Source organism: Brachycentrus maculatus, unplaced genomic scaffold (assembly GCF_059751285.1).
Source record: "Brachycentrus maculatus isolate JH-2025_06_01 unplaced genomic scaffold, ASM5975128v1 h1tg000153l, whole genome shotgun sequence".
NCBI classification, from domain to species: domain Eukaryota; kingdom Metazoa; phylum Arthropoda; class Insecta; order Trichoptera; family Brachycentridae; genus Brachycentrus; species Brachycentrus maculatus.
The window spans coordinates 409,352-431,127 of record NW_028280906.1 but is presented as its reverse complement, the minus strand read 5'-3'; the positions used below and the strand labels follow the sequence as shown (position 1 = coordinate 431,127).

General features: G+C 31.4%; 1 protein-coding gene across 1 annotated transcript in view; it reads left to right on the top strand.

Annotated features, from left to right (window-relative positions):
• Positions 1 to 18,996, top strand: part of LOC148308654 (NPC intracellular cholesterol transporter 1 homolog 1b-like) — a 29,954-nt gene extending 10,958 nt beyond the window's left edge. Inside the window, exons 12-22 of the mRNA XM_088261312.1 lie at positions 421 to 622; positions 1,494 to 1,610; positions 3,787 to 4,003; positions 6,025 to 6,152; positions 8,074 to 8,204; positions 9,660 to 9,959; positions 12,256 to 12,371; positions 13,219 to 13,370; positions 14,595 to 14,788; positions 16,234 to 16,465; positions 17,522 to 18,996. Of these exons, the coding sequence (XP_088117438.1) occupies positions 421 to 622; positions 1,494 to 1,610; positions 3,787 to 4,003; positions 6,025 to 6,152; positions 8,074 to 8,204; positions 9,660 to 9,959; positions 12,256 to 12,371; positions 13,219 to 13,370; positions 14,595 to 14,788; positions 16,234 to 16,465; positions 17,522 to 17,833 (2,101 nt within the window). The 3' untranslated portion in view covers positions 17,834 to 18,996. The remainder of the gene's footprint in view (positions 1 to 420; positions 623 to 1,493; positions 1,611 to 3,786; positions 4,004 to 6,024; positions 6,153 to 8,073; positions 8,205 to 9,659; positions 9,960 to 12,255; positions 12,372 to 13,218; positions 13,371 to 14,594; positions 14,789 to 16,233; positions 16,466 to 17,521) is intronic.
• The last annotated feature ends 2,780 nt before the right edge of the window (positions 18,997 to 21,776 follow it).

The following is a 21,776-nucleotide window of genomic DNA, read 5'->3' as shown; positions in this document are numbered from 1 at the left end:
AGATCACTTTATTTCAACAGTTATTATATTATATTATAAAGTGATGGTGGTAAAAGTATTATATATACATATATATGTATATATACATATATATATATATATATATATATATATATATATATATATATATATATATATATATATATATATATATATATATATATATATATATATATATATATATATATATAATATATTGTATACATACTCTGTTATAATAAACCGTATTATTAATTAAATTTAAACCGAACAAATAATATTGAATTAATAAAAAATCAAAATCATATTTGCACTTATAAAAAATTTAACATTCTTGAAGTGGCTCGTTTTTATAAATTTATGTGAATAAAAATTCACAAAAGTTTATCTCTAAATTATAAAACACTCACACTTTTTGGTAAAATCTTGTTTTTTTCTCAGGTTTATTGCGTTTATGAAGAACTACGATGCCAATAAAAAGCCTAGTTATATGTCTGTATCTTTCTCATCTGAGCGTTCTATACAAGATGAATTAGTGAGAGTATCACAAGGCGAAATCGGAACAGCAGTCATCAGCTACGTTGTGATGTTCATTTACATTGCTATTTCTCTTGGAAATATAAGATCCTTCAAAACAATATTGGTAAGGATCTTTTCCACGATCTGTTTTGCACCACCCTGAACTTCTTAAGATTATAAAATTAAAATTTAACTTTGTTTTAAAATCACAATAAATATTTTATTATAATATAACTTAATTATAATGTCTACCGGTTTCGAAGCTACCTCTTCTTTATCAAGACTGATTAATACTTCTTTATCAAGACTGATTAATACTTAAACCATTAATCAGTCCTGATAAAGAAGCGGTTAGCTTCGAAACCGGTAGACATAATAATTAAGTTATACTAAACTATTTATAGTGATTTTAAAAAGTAACATTTTATTATAAAATGGAAAATCACAAAGTTAGTGGTTAAATTATAAATTATATTATTTAGATTGCCTTCATTGGCTAATACATCACGGTAGCCCATAGTTCATCTATTATTACAACATGAGGTGAAGTTCATATCAACGATAGAAGGACCTACAACCTGAAGACGATAAGAGCAGACCCTAACACTCTACAATGACGAAGAGTTGGGATGGATCCAGGAAGAAGATTAGAGCTGAAGTTTCCTATATGTACTTACCATCTCCATAGCTTTGTAGTTAGCGTAACTAACAGTGGTGGAGGATAAATTCCTTGAAAAATCAAAATACACATTACTGATGTCTCACTTAAATGTATATCTTATATCATTCTGCACCGAGTACCCCATGTGCCTTACGTTTTTTGTAACTAATGATCAAAATAACACTGTGTTTAAACAAAATACTGCAGCCACTATTCGGAAAAAAACATCAATGTACTCAAAATAATAAAAAACGTATTTTTTTCTACTTAATTTTATCATATCAAACCATAAATACAAATTAATGTATTTAAACTAATTTGATTATATTTTCAGCTTGATAGTAAAATATCGTTGGGTATTGTCGGAATACTTATTGTGCTGTCATCGGTTGGATGTTCATTGGGATTTTTTGGTTACATCGGTGTTCCAACTACTCTTCTCATTGTCGAAGTAAGTTATTTTTAATATAATGAAGTTATTTAACTGTGTGTGCACAGTAATATTATAGAAATATATTTGCTATCCAGAAAATTAACGAAGCAATCTGCATTTTCGGTTTCAAATATGACGATATACCATTATTCCTGGCATCCCAACGAAATATTAAAAAACTGTGTATAAAACAGCTGAAACCGCTATGTTTCAGTAATTATAAGAAGCGTAAGAAGGCATAATCATTGACCGGGGGTCAAATACACAATTTTAATAATTACCATATGTGTTGTATGGTAACATTGTGCTTTCGTCAGTATTTTAACATTTTTTTTAACCCAGCGGAGTCCTGGGGGACTCTTTGTCAGATACACATAGAGGAAGTATTTTAATTTATTCTTAAGGAATAAAAACATTATGCAGATTAATGAGGGGGGAGGAGGATGTATGGCCAGAGGTCGACACTCATCCCCACCATCTATGCATATTTAAAAAGAATACAAAATTCAGTATTTACAAAACAAATGAACAAATAAAATTATTTTTGAGATCTCAACATAGATGAAGAAGTATGTGGATGTCTGGGCATTTACGGGGCTCACAACGGTCATAGGCTGGTTTAAGTGATCACTTAACACACGTGTAACATTCACCAATTCTACCTATGATTGACTACCACACTACTCAAATTTTTTGAAGTTCCATATATATGATCCAATACTTCTATACTTCTTCATCTATGTTGAGATGTCAAAAAATAATGTGATAAATAACTCCTATAATTGGAGATAGTCCAGATTTCGCTCACTCCTTTCAACAACGTCATAAATAAAAAAAACTCGATTTTTCAGGAGAACGTTTTTAAAGTTTAAAAATATTAAACAATGTATTAAAAATAAATATAAAGCCAATTATTGAACTTTTTACTGTGAGATGGATCTTTTTAGGTAAAATCTGAAGGTTTTTTCTCCATTTGAAAAATATTTAGTTTATTAAAAAAAAAAATTAAACACAACCTTTTCTTCATAATGCATAAACAACATTTTCTGCCCTGTTGCGGGTAAATATTAAGTTGAAAATATGCCTCTTTTGCTGGGATATAATACATTTTTTGGGCATTCCAAAAACATGCACAACTGAAAATTGACGATTTTTGATTTATGACGTTCTTGAAAGGAGTGAGCGATTTGTGAACAAGTATTTGGACACATTAAAAATGTTGTTAACAAAGATATTGACTAACCTAAAGTAACACAAAATTTTTGCTGTCGTTGCTAGTTTTAAGTTTAAAATTACACCGAAATATTTGTTTCATCCGCATTCCCCAAAACTACACGGACAATATTTACGTTCAACAATGTCTGGTGTTTCTTGCTAATATTTTAAGCTCATTTATTTTTAGCCAGACTAATAAACTGTTCAAGTCTTCGTTTAGTATATTTATTGCATATTTGTAATCTTCACCTGTATAGTATTTTGATCATCAGCGATTAATCGCTATTGCAGTTTTATTTTATTTAATTATACATAATAAAAAAAAAACATGATTTTTTTTTGGTCTCGAGTTCGATTCCCTCGAGGGGGTGAAAATAAATATTAGTGATTTTTTCACCCTAATAATTATTTAATATTACCCTAGACTGGTCCCTGAAGCTCAGAAGTGATAACTTTGTAACCTACATGTGAGTAACGATCAGGATAATATTGCGTCAATACGATTCGCTCATGTCTTATTTGATTGCATTTCATAAAAAAATTGACTTTTTATACGATTTTATTAAATATTGTAAATTGTATACAGGAAAACCTACTGAAATTTACAACATTTTGAGTGTCCAAATACTTGTTCACAGATTTGGATTCCAATTAGGAGTTTTTCAATTTTCATTATTTTTGACATCTCAACATAGATGAAGAAGAATATCAATTAAACCTGCATATGACAGTAGTAAGCCACGTAAACGTCAAGACTTCCATATTCTTTTACTGAAACTTTTACTATGCGTTTGATGAAAATAAATTAATAATATTTTTTTTGTTGTTTTTTTGTCATCTCATCAATGAACCACTTAAACCAGCCTATGACGGCTGATGATCGTCATAGGCTGGTTTAAGTGTCACTTTATACACGTGTAACATTCACCGATTCTACATGTAGGTATATGTAATTTTGTTTTTCTTCTTCTTTTTTTAGGTACTTCCATTTTTGGTACTCGCCATCGGAGTTGACAACATCTTTATACTGGTGTCTGCATACAATGATATTTGTATTGCATTACAAGACGGAACAGTTGAACTTGAAGACAAAAGTGCATCAGCTCGAAAACGTTACACATTTGGCAAAAGCCTTTCCAAAGTTGGACCTTCGATGGTTTTAACCACAGCTTCTCAGTGCGTTTGTTTCGGAATTGGTAAAAAATTAACATTTTTTTCTAACCCATTGACTCACAATTTTACTTTTATTACAAGTGCGATGTAAAAAAGTATATTGACCAAAATTTCGAAAGTAATTCATTTCGTCATATCGCCCACTCCTTTCAAGAATGTCATAAATAAAAAAACTTGATTTTTCAGGAGAACGTTTTTAAAGTTTAAAAATATAATACAATGTATTAAAAATAAATATCAAGCCACTTATTAAACTTTTTAATATGCAACAGATCTTTTTAGGTAAAACCTAAAGGTTTTTTGTACATTCAAAAAAAAATTAGTATATCTAAAAAAAATATTAAATAATACCTTTTCTTCAAAATGCAAAAACAACACTTTCTGCCCTGTATCGGGTAAATATTAAGTTAAAAATATGCCTCTTTTGCTGGGATATAGTACATTTTCTGGGCATTCCTAAAACATGCTAAAAATTGTCGATTTTTGATTTATGACGTTCTTGAAAGGAGTGAGCGATATGTCACAGTACATTTGAGTTCACAACAGCCATCTATGTTGGATTTAGGAAAGCTTTTATTAAGCAAAGACTCTTTATTTGTATGGAAAATCCATACCCCGGATTATATTCACAGACTGAGAACCACCTAAAAACATTTTTTTTTCATTATGTAGCTTATAATTTTACCGGTTATTTTATATGGGTGTGTCTAAATACTTGTTCACAAATAGTTATTCCACTAAGGAGGAGTGGAAGCAACAAGAAGAAGATTCGTGAACAACTATTTAGACACTATTAAAATATTGTTTTTTAAAATGACTGATCAAATTACTGGCTGCATACAAAAAAATGAAATCATGTTTTCAGGCGTTTTCCAGTTCGTAAAAATAATCCGGGGCTCGGATCTTGCGTACATCCAAATAAAAGGGTCTCTACCAAAAAAAAAGCTTTCCTCGTACCACCATTGATGGCTACAGTGAACTCGCATGTATAGTGGTCTGAGATTATGATATATGTAGGAGTTATAAAATTTTAGTAGTGTGGTTGTCAATCATAGGTAGAATGGTGAATATTGCATGTGTGTAAAGTGATCTCTTTACCAGTCGTTGACAGATATAAGCCCTGTAAATACCCGGACTTCCGTATTCTGCTTCATACATGTGAGATGTTGAAAATTTAATTTATTTCGTATTTCGGTCAGAATTTTTTTTATTTATAGTAAATAGTTCAGACCAATAATGTATTAATTAATTGATTGACCATTTACAAAGGAAATAGTTAACTAAGCAGTTAATGAAACTTGTTTTCAAATATTGAATCATTATGAACTAATAATCTATAATTTAAAAAAAATAGCACTTGTATAATACCACTTATTGAGTTTTGTTTCATTAGACACGACTAGTTTTGAAAAAACAATAATGAAAACATCTGTAGTTTTCTAAACTAGTCGTGTGTAGTAAAATAATTTTTAATTTTTAAAATCATCAACATATCATCACGCGGTGTCAAACGCGCTTAGAGTGTCAGAAATGAAGACTCTAATAAGCATATCTGGCAAAAGTCTAAGAGACAGAATGAGGAACACCAGGATAAGGGAAATATGTGAGATAGAACATGTCCTTAGGGAGACCCGCTAACATATATTAAAAATATTACCAGAATTATGGTATTTTTAGGTGAGCGAGTGAAATAGAGTCTTTATAATGGAACCATTTTACTGATTTAAACAGTTCAGGTTAATGAAATATGCGAGATCGAATATGTTATTAGCTGGGAAGGCAACGAATGAGAGAAGGGTATGCGCATGTGAGGAGAATGGAACCATTTAGACTCCCCCACATTGCACTTCACGGCTAACTCCTAGGAAGACGACTGACTCCCGGGCAGACCACCAAAGAGATGGATTGGCAGTTGGGAATCGACATCGTAGGAGGGTAATCCCTCCTACAATTGAGAATCGCTCAAAACGTATTGGTAAACGATAAGCTAAAAAAAATCTTCCGCTGGCGCTGGTACGATATTTTAAAATCACTATTCTTACAGGGTCACTTTCTGGAATGCCGGCTGTTAACACTTTTGCGTTGTACGCTACTGTAGCGATATTTCTGGATTTCGTTTTCCAAATAACCGCGTTTGTGGCATTTTTATCGCTCGACAGTGATCGATTTCAGGTAAGAAGTCTGATACATTGAAATATTTCTTTACAGGACTGGAATTGCAGTAGAAAACAACTTATGTAGAAAACTTTAACTTTACAACATTTTGAGTGTGTCCAAATTCTTATTGACAAATCTGGATTATCTCCAATTATAAGAGTTATTTTATAAAAATATGAAAATTAACTCTTATAATTGGAGACAATCCAGATTTGTAAACAAATATTTGGACACACTCAAAATGCTGTAAATAAATTGACTGGTCAAATTATAAGCTAAAATAATTCATAGAAAACAATATTTTTTAGCGTTTCTCATGCATGTTATTATAATCCAGGATTTAGACCTCACATACAAATGAAAGAGTTTCTGTTCAATAAAAAGTTTCACTCATCTTACCAATAGATGTCTCTAGTGAAATTCTAGTGATTCAAGCGCAATTCTAGAAACATTGAACTTCCATGAATTTGAGTAGTGTGGTTATCTTTTATTGAATGTTTTTCACAGATACTTTGTGGCACATTTAAAATAACTTTATTTTATAAAGTGTGGTTATCAATCATGGGTGGAATTAGTGAATGTTATGCGTGTGTAAAGTAAAGTTTAAGTTATCACTTAAACCATTCTATGGTGGTCGTAAGCCCCGTTTATGCCCAGACTTCCACATTCTTCTTTATCTATGTTGAGATGTCTAAAAATAACTTAAATTTAGTTCTGACATTATGACTTAAGCTATATTTTTAGGACGTTAAAGGAAGCAATTTTATTTTTATTTTTGAATATATTTAACTAACATGTACTTGTATTGTTAGTTTATTTTTACTGATCTATATAAAAGGCTCAAATGATTTATTTATATATTATCATCATATATCAAATTATTTATTTATATATTATCATCATATACATAATTACTTATTACAGATTACGGTAGTGTGCCCTCACTGAGTTTACGAGGGTTTTAATTAGTTTATTTTTACTGGTCTGGATAAAAGGATCATGTTATTAGTTTATTTTACTGGTCTAGAAAAAAGGCTAATATTTGTTTTTTACTGGTCTAGATGATAGTATTATTAGTAAATTTTTTTGTAAAAATTAATAATTAATAAAAAAATCAGAGACAGTGAAATCCAGTGTAATTATCATAGCGTAAAATGTGTGACTTTTGCACGTTAGAAGTGATTTTTTTTAGATTTTGAATATTTGAAGCACTAACATTGTGGATCATTATAATATATCATTTGGAGAAAAAAAATAACTTTGTTTTTTTTTATCCACTTACTTCTATATTACAATGATTAACGAAAACACTTCGTTTTTTACCACTCGAGTTTTATTATAGACTACATGTTTCAGAAGTTAAACTTCCATCATTCAGGTCTGTATAATAACTATTATACAGACCTGAATGATGGAAATTTAACTTCTGAAACATGAAGTCTATAATAAAACTCAAGTGGTTAAAAACGAAGTGTTTTCTTTAATCATTGTAACATGTCTTACCACAAAGTTAATGCCGGAACAATAAATAAAATACTTATATATTATCATAAGCCAACTAGTTTCGGTAATATCGAATAATATTAGAGTGAAAATATCACTTCTATTTATTGGACTCCCCTCTGGGAATCGAACCTGGGACCACCAGAACGGTAGCCGAGCGCGCTGACCATTACATTACGGAGGCGGAAATAATCACATAGTTGTTATTTTATTATATTATATATATGTCTGTTTAGTTATAAAACAAACCCTGAAGAGGGCAACAGGTTGTTGCCGGAACTAGTTGGTTTATAATAATAAAAGTCAGTGAATAATATGAAATTTTTTAGGTTCTAGAAACAGATGATTTTATGCATTGCCCTCCAAAAAATTCATTGCTCTTACTGCAAAAAAAAAACAATTATGCTAACAATTTGTAATTTTTTTCTTACAGTCCGGAAGGCTAGACGTTTTTTGCTGTGTAAAACAAAAGCAATGCAGTGGTCATGAAGCCCAACCTACGTATACTAAAGGACTACTATATAAAATCATTAAGAAATTTTACGCTCCGGCACTTTTTCACTGGTAAGCCAAGCACGTTAAAACGCATTTTGTTTTAATTCAGCCGAATCCATATTAAATTTCCAATTTTACGTAGTTTTTAAGTTTCCAATGTTACATAGTTTTTAAATTTCTAATTTCACATCTTTAAAATCACTATATATATTTTAGTATAACTTAATTGTAATGAGTACCGGTTTCGAATACAGGAGAAACTTCTAGACATTTTAGCATACATATAGGGTCCGCCATCTAAAGTTTTTTTTTTCAACTAGTGCTTATTTCGTGAATGGTAACATTTAGCTCATGTCTGATTTGACAAATAATTAGTTTTATCCTTCCGCTAAGCGAATATGGTTGTGTATACGCTTGAACAACGCTGGAAAATATTGCGACATTCGACTTACAGAAGATGCCGATTTTGCCAAAAAAATCATCTTTTCGGATGAAGCTCATTTTGATCTTGGCGGGTATGTAAACAAGCAAAATTGTCGTATTTGGGGCACAAAAAACCCGCACGCATACATTAAAAAGCCAGTACACCCAAAACGAGTCACTGTTTGGTGCGGATTTTGGTCCAGAGGCATAATTGGGCCATTTTTCTTTGAAAATGAGCAAGGAGTGGCCGTTAGTCAATGGCGATCGTTATCGGGCCATGTTGAACGGATTTTTGTTCACAAAAATTGAAGAGGAGGATATTGGCAACATTTGGTTTCAACAGGACGGCGCTACGTGCCACACAGCCGAAGCTACACTCGATGTTTTGCGCCCCATTTTCAAAAAAAAAAAGTTATTTGGCGGACCCTATATATATAAATGTATTACACACGTGCAACAGAGGACTAAAATTAGATTACTTAGAAATATTAGAAATTGAAAAAGCAATTGATAATAATTTACAACTAATAAATACACATGTACAGTACTATACAATGCCTGCATTGCTCCTGTTCTCTTATACGGCTGTGAAACATGGCACCTTACAAGGGCCCAGAGCAGCCGTGTACTGAGCCATGAGAATAGGTGCCTGCGGAGAATTTTAGGCGTGCGGTGGTTTGACTTTGTGAGGAATGAAGAGATAACGCGTAGGACGCAGAAAATCTTGGTCACAACTGTTGCCAAGAAAAGGCGATTCAGTTGGCTTGGCCATGTACTCCGCATGCCTCCTGAGTTTTCTGAGCTGCTCAATCAAGTTTGCCTCCTTTACAAGGCATCAGGTTCGTGCCGCCCAGAACGACCACTGCTGACAATTCGTCGGCAGTTCTAGTCAGAACTTCGGGATGCGGATCTGACTTGGGAGGATGCAAGGGAGCTGGCAGCCGACAGAAAAACCTGGAGACAGTTTGTGGACTCCATATGCTCCACCTAGGGAGCGGATATGGTTAAATTAATTAAAGATATATGTAAACGATTTTTTTAACAATTATAGTTTATTTTGTTCAATTAGACAATTTTTTACTTAGTATTTTTTGCTTGTAGGGCTGTGGCACCAATATTGGCTCTTTTGTTTCTCTTCTGGGTTTGTTTGAGCATCAGCGTGATTCCTAGTATTGAGATCGGGTTGGAGCAGGAGATAGCCATGCCCTACGACTCCTTTGTGAGGAAGTACCTGCTGAATGTCGGAAGTCTCCTGCAGATGGGTCCTCCCGTGTACTGGGTGGTCACGGAGGGACTCAACTACTCGGACACCTCCCACCAGGACCTACTTTGTGGAGGAGTGTTCTGCAATAACGACTCTATGATCACCTTGCTCTACAGTGCATCAAAGTACTCCGACAGGTAATTTTATATTTTTTATTTATTTACGGTTCACAAACAATGAAAAACATATTATTGTATTTCGAGAAATAAAAATACTTTGTGTTTTGATCCACTCACATTTTTATTTACCAACTAGTTTTGGTAACAACCTGTTGCCCTCTTTAGGGTTTAATTTATGACTAACAGTCATAAATTAATAAGTCATAAATTAAACCCTGAAGAGGGCAACAGGTTGTTGCCGAAACTAGTTGGTTAATAAAAATGTGAGTGAATCAAAACACAAAGTATTTTTATTTCTCGAAATAATATATCGATATGATCCACAAAGTTAATGCTTTCAATATTCAAAACAATGAAAAACATATTACAATAAACGAAATACAGTGCAATACAAATATTTTGATGTATTTCATCAATTAGATGGGAACACAACAAGCTTACAGAAACAATAAAGGTGCAGGTTAAACACATATCGCTCACTCCTTTCAAGAACGTCATAAATCAAAAAACTTGTTTTTTCAGGAGAACGTTTTTAAAGTTTAAAAATATAATAAAATGTATTAAAAATTAATACCAAGCCACTTACTGAACTTTTTACTGTGTAACAGATCTTTTTAGGTAAAACCTGAAGGTTTTTTCTCGATTTGAAAAATATTAAGTATATTTGAAAAAATAATGAAACAATACCTTTTCTTCAAAATGCAAAAACAACACTTTCTGCCCTGGAGCGGGTAAATATTAAGATAAAAATATGCCTCTTTTGCTGGGATATAGTATATTTTCTGGGCATTCCGAAAACACGCACAACTGAAAATTGACGATTTTTGATTTATGACGTTCTTGAAAGGAGTGAGCGATATATAAAGAATAGAAATTTGGTTGTAAAAAAGGGTAATAACAATTAAAAGTAATAAAATAAGAAAAATAAAAATAAAAACTAGAAGTAAAAATTAAAAGTGTTAATGCCACACTAGAACCGAAATCTTTGTCCGCCTCCGTAGTGTAATTAATGGTCAGCACGCTTGGCTACCATTCTGGAGGCCAAGGGAGGGGAGTCAAATACATATGAGTGATTTTTTCACACTAATATTTATTCAATATTACCCTGGACTGGTACCTGAGGTGGAGGGCTGATCATCTTTCCTTCATGTGAAAACTATCAAGATAACACTGTGTTTATATGATGCAGTGCCCTATGCACCATTAGGGTGCGGATAAGGGTTTGAAGAACCGAAATCAGCTGCCGACTAGCCTCTGTGAGGATTACTTCCAAATCTCCAATAAAAAATAATAAAATTTTGAGTGTGTCCAAATACTTGTTCACAATTCTGGATTATCTCCAATTAGAAGTTATTTTTAGGAGCGTTTCTAATGTATGTGAATATAATCCAGGATTCGGACTTTACATACAAATGAAAGAGTTTCTGCTGAATAAAAAGCTACTTTCGTTTCATCATAGATGTCTTTAGTGAAATTTTAGTGAATTCAAGCACTTTCTTTCGGTCGCAAGCCTCGTAAATGCCCAGACTTCTATATATTTTTTCATCTATGTAAGATGTCTATAAATAGTAATATTCTTTGAATTTATTTAATTGATTCGGCAGTCATTTTGTGGTGATATGTATCTAGCCATTTTTAATTAAAGTTTAACTTGGTAAATACCACTATTTCTTAAAATGTCTTAGAGCGCTTGTGCACTTCACGGAATTTTACCGTCCGGCAGTCAAACGCAATCTAACGTAATGATCAAGCGCACCGATCCGAAGAAAGACGGGTTAATTCGATCACGCTTAACTGTCGTAGTCGCTTTTATTTAAAAAAAACCGGATTGCCGGACAGTAAAATTGGATTAGTGAAGTGCACAAGCACTCTAAGACATGTTACGCTGTTTAAAAATTACATGGAATGCATCGAAACACGTCTTACAATAGATCGTTTCCCCGCATGGGGAGAATTTAAAAATTGTCAATGACCTCAACAGAATTATCGAAAATTTACCCGAAAATATCCCTCCCTCCATCCGTTGATCAAGTTAAAGTACATCCCATAGAATGGGGCTACTTGAACTTTGATGTTTTACTTGAGCCCAGTACAAAAAAAAATCTGTATTTGGTCTACAATAATAAACGATTCATTGTTTCCCTGACAGGTGACACTTATTTCACGATACTTCGATCGATAACACGATCAATTTTTTTTTTGTACTGGGCTCAAGTAACACATTAACGTTAAGAAGTCTCGTTCTACGGCACCATTAAAAGTGAGACCATCGTTTGATGATTGAATCTCTTTGATTTGAATATTGTTGTTTCAGAACCTATTTAACTAGAACTCCGAGCTCTTGGATCGACGATTTCTTCGACTGGTCCAGCGCAAGCGAATCATGTTGCCAACATTTCATCTCGAACAGTTCGTTTTGCCCGCACTCAGGTGAGTGAAATTTATTCCGAAATGCTTATTGCAACGCAGGACCTATCATACTTTGAATACACTTTATAGCGCTCTATTCTCTCTGCCTTACTTGTGGCGTTCTATTCTCTCTGCCTACCCTTACGAAGAAGCGAAGTGATGTTTAGATAATTATTTAGTTGTCAATAAAAAAATTGGGATGATTTTAAACTGCACTATTTAAAAAAAAACACTTCTACCCAGAGGCTCCTCAAGTAGAAATTTAAAGGCAACGTGATGGTTAATTAGTTTATATATATATATAAATATATATATATATATATATATATATATATATATATATATATATATATATATATATATATATATATATATATATATATATATATATATAATATCAAGAACGTCATAAATAAAAAAAAAATTAATTTTTAGGAGAACGTTTTTAAAGTTTATGAATATAATACTATGTATTAAAAATAAATATCAAGCCACTTATTGAACTTTTTACTGCGCAACAGATCTTTCTAGGTAAAACCTGAAGGTTTTTTCTCTATTTGAAAAATATTTAGGATATTAAAAAAAAATATATATATATATGATACCTTTTTTTCAAAATGCAAAAACAACACTTTCTGCCCTGTGCGGGCAAAATATTAAGTTAAAAAATGCCTCTTTTGCTGGGATATGGTACATTTTCTGGGCATTCCGAAAACATGCACAACTGAAAATGGTCGATTTTTGATTTATGACGTTCTTGAAAGGAGTGAGCGATGTATATTTCAACATATCAACATAATGACTGAACGTATGCCTTGAATTATGTCAAACTCCGCTTCCTTGTTTTCAATTAAGAGTATATTTACAGAGAACAGTGGACTTTGTGAAACGTGCTTTGTGAATATGGAATACTACAATATTCGTCCTTCCGTAGAGGATTTTGAGAAATACTTGACATATTTCTTGCAAGATAACCCCGATGCACAGTGCGCTAAGGGAGGCCATGCTAGCTACAGTCCGGTAAGACATGTTATAAAAATTATGTTTTATTCTTACCACGTAATTCATACAATAAAAGTAATACAGTAAAATTCATACAGTAAAACCTCCATATAACGCCATAATTGGGAAGAGGGGTTGTCCGTTTAAGCCGAAAGTCTTATTTTTCTCTAAGGTGTTTCCACTTTGTTTACATTTTAACTGGTGAATATGGTCTGGGTATTTATAGGGCTTACTACCTATTATAGGTTGGTTTAAGTCGTTACTTTATTATACACGAACATTGATCATTCTACCCATTATAGACAAAATGTTGAATGTTACACTGTATAAAATTATAATGATTAAAGAAAACACTTGTTTTTTACCACTAGAGTTTTATTATAGACCACATGTTTCAGAAGTTAAACTTCCATCATTCAGGTCTGTATAATAACTAAAATAAAAAATGTAAAATTGTTCTATAAATAATTCTAATCACTCATTTCACTCTCATAAATTAAAATTATTACACCTTGTCCCATATAAAGGCCATCTTGAAAATTATCTTGAAAATTTATAAATCCAAAAAAACCTATATTCTAATAATAATTTATTAGATAATACATATATTGTTTCAAAATTCTTCACCTTTGCTTTCCATTTTTCCTTTGTTTTCAAACTCCGACCCTTGACTAATCCCCTCCCTTTAACTTTCCCCTCTCCTTATTTATAGAACAATTTTATATTTTTTATTTTTGTTATTATACAGACCTGAATGATGGAAGTTTAACTTCTGAAACATGTAGTCTATAATAAAACTCAAGTGGTAAAAACAAGTGTTTTCTTTAATCAATGTAACATGTCTTACCACAAAGTTAATGCCGAAACAATAAATAAAGTATAAAATTATCACTTAAACCAGCAAATGACAGGTCGTTAGCCCTGTATATACCTAGCTTTCTAAAATATTCGAAACATTGTTTCGTTTGAAAGTGTTAAATTATTATCTGATGATGAGTCACGATTGGTTATACCGCGGTCTATTAATCCCTACATTACTTTTAAATGATTTTCCATTAATAACCCTTTCAACACTTGTTATTAGACACGTTTCCTACCCTACATATACATACTTCCACTCTCCCCTCAATACTACTATATATTTAAAATACCTCCCTTCCATTTATTTGCGAAGTAGTCTTCATTTGATATTATGCTAACTAACCTCATCGTGTTTTTATTGTTTTATTTTATGTTTTTTAGGGGTTGAATTATATTTTGGATTCTAAAGGAAACACGGTGGTGAAAGATTCCTATTTCATGGGCTATCACAAAACTTTGAAGGGATCGAAGGATTTTTATGAGTCGTACCGATACGCGAAAGGCTTTGCAGCGAGTTTGACCGAAACCATTCGTAGCAAGACGGGGAAGAAGGCGGTGACTGTCTTTCCTTACAGGTAACTAGTTAGCACTTAAAAGATAAATTATTTTCGTATTTACGTTTGAACTAAACTAACTATTATTAAGTAAGTTAGTTATGAATCTGTGATGTTTGGCGTAAGTATTTTTTAATGTTAAGCAAAAATATTAATGAGAATACCCCTTTAAAACACATTTCAGTGAGAGTTTTCTCAATAATTTTTTTAATAACATTTTTGTTCTGTTTACTCTTACTGTTTATAACTTAAAGATTCCTGGAAAAATATGTTAAAGAGTAAATTAAATTTCACAAAAATGGAAATTCACACAAAAATACATGTGTATTTAATATATATATATAAATATATAAATATATATATATATATATATATATATATATATATATATATATATATATATATATATATATATATATATATATATATACATATATATATATATATATATATATATATATATATATATATATATATATATATATATATATATATATATATATAAATATAAATAAATATATATGTACATATATACATATATACAAACATACATACATATGTATATAAGAAGAAAGAAAAAAATTGCCAAAACGACTCGTCATGGAGGACGATTTTTTACATAATTTCTCTAGAAATTGTGTAAAAAAAGTCATTTAAATTTAGATCAGATTTAAAAAAAATAGATTTAGATTTAAAAAATCATTAAAAACCATAGCTAAAGTTTTCTTCGCTCGTTAACTTTGATTTCAATCACAATAGTTTTAATCAACGATTTGGTACTGATTATTTGTGAAATAGACGTTTTTTTCTACGTTGTATCGGTAATGTGCTGCGATTAGATATATCGACACTGGTATGTGTATTACAAAATGCCTTTCCCTTTGAGTAGTTTGATATGTTTACCAAAACTAGAAAGGAATACTAAAATTAGTAATTTTTTTTGAAAAATATGGTTGATTTTATACACATCTTATAATAAAGACCAATTATGCATTAAAAGTATTCAGCAATTTTATCATATAAATGAGAAAAAAAGTAGCCTTTTATCAGAAATGCCCGCCTCTGTAGTGTAGTGGTTAGCGCATTTGGCTACCGTGCTGGAGGTCCCTGGTTTGATCCCCAGAGAGGTCAAAATAAATATTGGTGATTTTCACTTACATATTTATTAAATATCACCCTGAATTGGTACCTGAAGCTGATCACTTTTCCTTCGTGTATTTAACGATCAATATAACACTGCTTCTATACAATGCAGTGCCCTTTGCACCATTGGGAGCGGATAAGTTTTATAAAAATAAGAACAACATATATTACGATCAAGATATCACTGCCTTGATATGATGCAATGCCTAATGCACCATTGAGTGCGTATAAGGGTTAAAAGAGGAAAAAGAATCTGGTATAATAATCTTTCTTGGTGTCATGATTGATGATTTGTAAAGGCTAGTCCCTTGATATGGTTTCAGCATTCACTACGTATTCTACGAGCAGTACCTGACAATGTGGGAAGATACAATAGCCTCCCTTGGGTATTCACTGCTTGTGATATTTGTCGTGAGCTTCGTATTCACGGGTTTCGACCTATTTTCTTCCGTTGTGATCCTGCTGTCAGTGACCATGATCCTCATTGACCTGATGGGGATGATGTACTGGTGGAACATCAATCTGAACGCTGTCTCTCTAGTGAATCTTGTAATGGTAGGAATCTCCTTCAATTTTTTAAACGTCTGAGACATTACTATTTATCATTAGAATCCTAACTGTCCGTCAAACCTCCTCCTTTTGTTTTTCCCTCTACATCCTTCCCTAAACTCCCTTATTCCTTTGCCATCATTATAATCATCAATTTGTAATTTATGTTTTTTTTAAATGTTCAAGTACTATGTACCTTTTGATTGCAAACAGCTATTTATGGTATCAAATGTTTTGATCAATATCACTGGTCTGTTATTGATTGGTTGGAAGATAGTGTTTTTTTAGCAATTAGCCCGCAAATGTACTTATTTCTTTACTGTACATGAGGTTTAAATAACCCATTTAAATCTGATAAATAAATACCGTAAAATAATTGTCTATATGCGTACCATAATTCTAATTCTATATACGAGTACATATATATATATATATATATATATATATATATATATATATATATATATATATATATATATACATATATATATATGTATATATATATATATATATATATATACATATATATATATATATATATATATATATATATATATATATATATATATATATATATATATAATATAAAAATATATATATTTATATTTTTTTTCCAAAGACGTAGTGGTATGGCGTTTCATTCTCTCTGCCTACCCCTGCGGGGAAGTGGCGTGATTGGTTAGTTAGAAATTTGCGATTTTTTCATCATTGAAAACCATGTGAAATTAAACTGAATTAAAAAGTTACAGTGGAACCTCTCAAAACGAGCATAATTCGTTCCGAAATCTTACTTTTTTTAACAAAGCACTCGTTATGCGAACCATTTTTTCTTTTGACCGGCACAGAAGCTCCGGCTCACATGTCGCGAAAAAAGGACTTGCTCTTTCTCTGTAACTCGTTATGCGAAATGTCGCTCGTCAAGGGAGCAAGTTTTTATATTTTTTTTTGCGAATTGTGAGAGGTGCTCGTTATGAGAAGTTTTACTGTATTTTTCTTCAAAATGTCATTGTTTATAAATTTCAATCACAATTAAACTTCTCATGCTGTGCCCTTTGATTTCAGTGTGTCGGCATTGCAGTTGAGTTTTGCAGTCACATAGTGCATTCGTATGCAATAAGCGAGGCCCCTCCAGAAAAAAGGGTACTAAACGCATTAGTGGAGATGGGCAGCAACGTTCTTAGCGGAATAACCCTTACAAAGTTTGCCGGGATCGCAGTATTAGGATTTTCCCAGTCAGAAATATTCCTTATATTTTATTTCAGAATGTTTTTATGCATAGTACTAATTGGTGCAGCTCACGGTCTTATCTTTTTACCAATATTATTACATTATTTAACGCAAGGGTCCTTACTACTTAGAGGAAAATATAAATAAAAATTATCCACACAATTATTTTATTAAGTTTTTTTGTAATACTTAAGTATTTGTGAATTGTTATTTATAATAAAAATATGTTTTTTTTTATTGTTGAGTTTTAAAGTTAATTTTTATATGTTTTGTCAATGTTTACGAAATTGATCACATCCTGGTGTATGTACGTATGTAGATTTCGCAGATCAACTACTATTAGATTTTTTTTCTTAATTTTAGAAGTCAGTGTCAAAGTCACGATTTCACATGACATATGTATATGTATTTAAAGTTTAAAATGACGATGAAGCGATGGGATTTAACATAACGAAAACATTAAAATAAAATTTACTTTAAAAAATATTTGAGTAAATCACTAATAAATATGACAATTTTGATTTGATTCGTAGATACATAATTTAGTTTCTTCGTTCGGAAAAATTAAATGATTATTTTTCTTTAAGTTTTTCTTTAAGATTAAGTTTTTATTAATTCTGTGTATTTAAAAAAAAAACTAAGCTAATTCTAAAATTATCTAGGTTACGGATTGACATGAGGTCACAATTCTGTTATCAAATTTTATAATACATGTCGCTCACTCCTTTCAACAACGTCATATATAAAAAAAACTAGATTTTTCAGGAGATCGTTTTTAAAGTTTAAGAATATAATAGAATGTATTAAAAATAAATATCAAGTCACTTTTTTGAACTTTTTACTGTGCAACAGATCTTTTTAGGTAAAACCTGAAGGTTTTTTCTCCATTTGAAAAACATTTTGAATATTGAAAAAAATGGTAAAACAATACCTTTTCTTCAAAATGCTTAAACAACCTGCCCTGTAGCAGGTAAATATTAAGTTAAAAACATGCCGCTTTTGATGGGATATAGTACATTTTCTGGGCATTCCGAAAACATGCACAACTGAAAATTTACGATTTTTGATATTTGACGTTGTTGAAAGGAGTGAGCGAAGTGAATATTAATTATAAGTATAAGTGCGTGTTGATAGTCTGATACGCTGAATAATTATAATGCTGCGTATGTAACATTGTTCGTATGAACCATTTGCGATGTTATTTTGTAAATATTAAGATAAAATTTAATTTGATTATTTTTACTGAAGCGTCATACATGTTGTTTATTGAAATATATGTTTAATAAACTTTGTTGCGAATAATATGTCGTTATTTTGAATGTAATAAAATATATTATTTTTCAAACATGTTTTATTTTTTGATAAAATGTCTAGGCAGAACCCGTGAAGAGACGTTCATTTAAGTTAAGTTAAAAAGAAATATTATTTCGAAATCACACAATAATTTTATGACCGATACAAAAATCAATGTCTTTGTCTTTTTTTGTAGTTTTATTAATAGCTTATTTAAACAAGTAATGCAGCGGATGTTTTTCGTAGTTGTTTTTTCGGTGTGACCATGTTTCAGGATGTCAATATTGAGATCTCCAAGTGTTATTGTCCGCCTCCGTGGTATGGTCAGCACGCTGGCTACCGTACTGAAGGTCCCATAAATAGAATATAAGTGATTTTTTCCACTCGAATATTTTTCAGTTTTCTTAATATTATTAATATTTAAAGCATTAAATTTGTGGTTAGTCATTTTTACTTATTTTTTTTTACAAAAATGTTAGTAATATTATATTAGTATATAACCACTCACCGAGGTTTTTATGTCTACAGGTAGACATAACAATCTTAGTGAGTGGTTATATACTAATATTACTAGCACTTTTGTAAAAAAACAAGTTTTTTTATAAAATAAACCACTTTGTTTTTAACCACTTTTTTATTGGTACACTTTTTCTCCAACCGGTTTCGACAAGAACTTTGTCATCATCAGGGTTTAACACATGTTAAGTTGTTTATTTTATAAAGTTTATAAAATGTGCCACAAAGTATCGGCGAAAAATATTTAAAAAAATAAGTATGTATTCAGTTTTACCCTGGATTGGTACCTGAAGCGGAGGGCTGATCACCTTCATGTGTTAACGAACAAGATAACACTGCGTTTGTACATGTGATGCAGTGCTTTATTACCATTGGGTGCGGGTAAGGGATTGAAGAATAAGTATTTTGACATTTTCCATATTTTTTACTTGTTCTAAATATTTGTTGGAGATCGGTAAATGGCTAGAATATTCTGTTTTAGTATTAGTAATTGGATGATTTTTCCTTAAATGTTTTTTGTCAAGGTGTCAAAGGTCACAATAAACCGAAATTCAATTAAATGTATGTAAAAAAAACTTTTTACTCATATTTCATTCAAAGTCATAAGGCCACACAAAAAGTAATAACGATAGTAATGCAATTTTTATATAAAGTCGATGATAATTAAACAAGTTTCATTTATAGATAATGATAATGAAAAATTAGGAAAATTAGAATTTCAAAGAGGGATTTAGGTGAAATAAAACTAAAAGTTTTCACATCAATTTTATTTATTATAGTTACATGAAATCTTACAAAGATGGGTTTTTTTTACTTCTTTTCTCATTGAATTTGAAAAATTTATTAACAATAAATTAAGCAAGTGGTAATAAATTTGTCCGATTCCCAGAGGGAGATAAAAAAAATGATTTTTTCACTCTAACATTTATTCAATATATTTAATCTGGACTGGTTGGTACCTGAAGCGGAGGGTTAATCACCTTTCCTTCATGTAACAACGATCAAGCTAACACTGCGTTTATATGATGCAGTACGAAGTACAATTTGAAGTAGATTAATTTGATATTTAAAACCAAGTATACATACTTCATAACAACTACAACATAAAAATTGTGTTAACGAATCTGACAACTTAAAAAAAAAATTGAACGACAATAATTATTTGCAGTACCTTGATCATTATTCTTTTATTACATATTACACAAAAAAGGTACGATTTCTTGAAAAAAAATATTACGTTAATCATCGAACAAAATAATTATTGTTTTTATTATTTTTTGACATCACGACATATATGAAGAAGAATATGGTAGTCTGAGCAATTTTTACGGGGCTTGGGACCATCATAGGCTGGTTTAAGTGATTAGTTTACACACGTGTAACATTCACTAATTTTACTCACGATTGATAGCACACTGCTCAAATCTACTATTTTCTATATAAGTATATTGTTCAAATTCGATGCCTTTTTCAAGTTTAAAAAGTGCGAAATTTAATTTAAATTCATTGTGTCAGATTTAAAAAAAAAATGGTTTAAAAACCTATACAGCTGTTATTTTATTCTATGTGTTGTAATGGACTGTATTGTAAATAAAACCGCTATAAAAGAAACTTAACGGCATCAAATGAGATAAGATGTAATGGATACAACATTTATTAAAGTTAAACATCAAAACATAGAAGTAGAGTCTGCATACTGAGCAGCAGCTGTTTTACAACATACTAAAAGTTAAGGCAGGGGTTCCAAAAGTGTGCGCCGCGGCGCCCTGGTGCGCCGTAGAATGTAAAGAGGGGGCCGTGAGTCAATCATCTATCACTATCCGAAACCACAAATATTCTGGGGGACCTAAAAAGCAAAATTTATATTTTGAGCGCTTGCATCTTTTTACCCAACAACTATTATTGTAAATACCTATTTCTTTCGATATCTTGTCCGCCTCCGTAGTGTTATGGTCAGCACGCTTGGTTACCGTACTGGAGGTCCCGGGTTCGATTCTCAGGGGGGGTCAAATAAATATAAGTGATTGTTTCAAACTAATATTTATTCAATATTACCCTGGACCGGTACCTGAAGCGGAAGGCTGATCACCTGTCCTTCGTGTGTTAACGATCAAGATAACACTGCGTTTATATGATGCAGTGCTCTATGCACCATTTGGTGTGGATAAGGGCTCAAATGTAAAAAAATCTATTCCAAATAGCTTACTTAAGTAGGGCGCCGTGACAAAATACTAAACTTGTAAGTGGGCCGCGGGCTGAAAAAGATTGGGAACCCCTGACT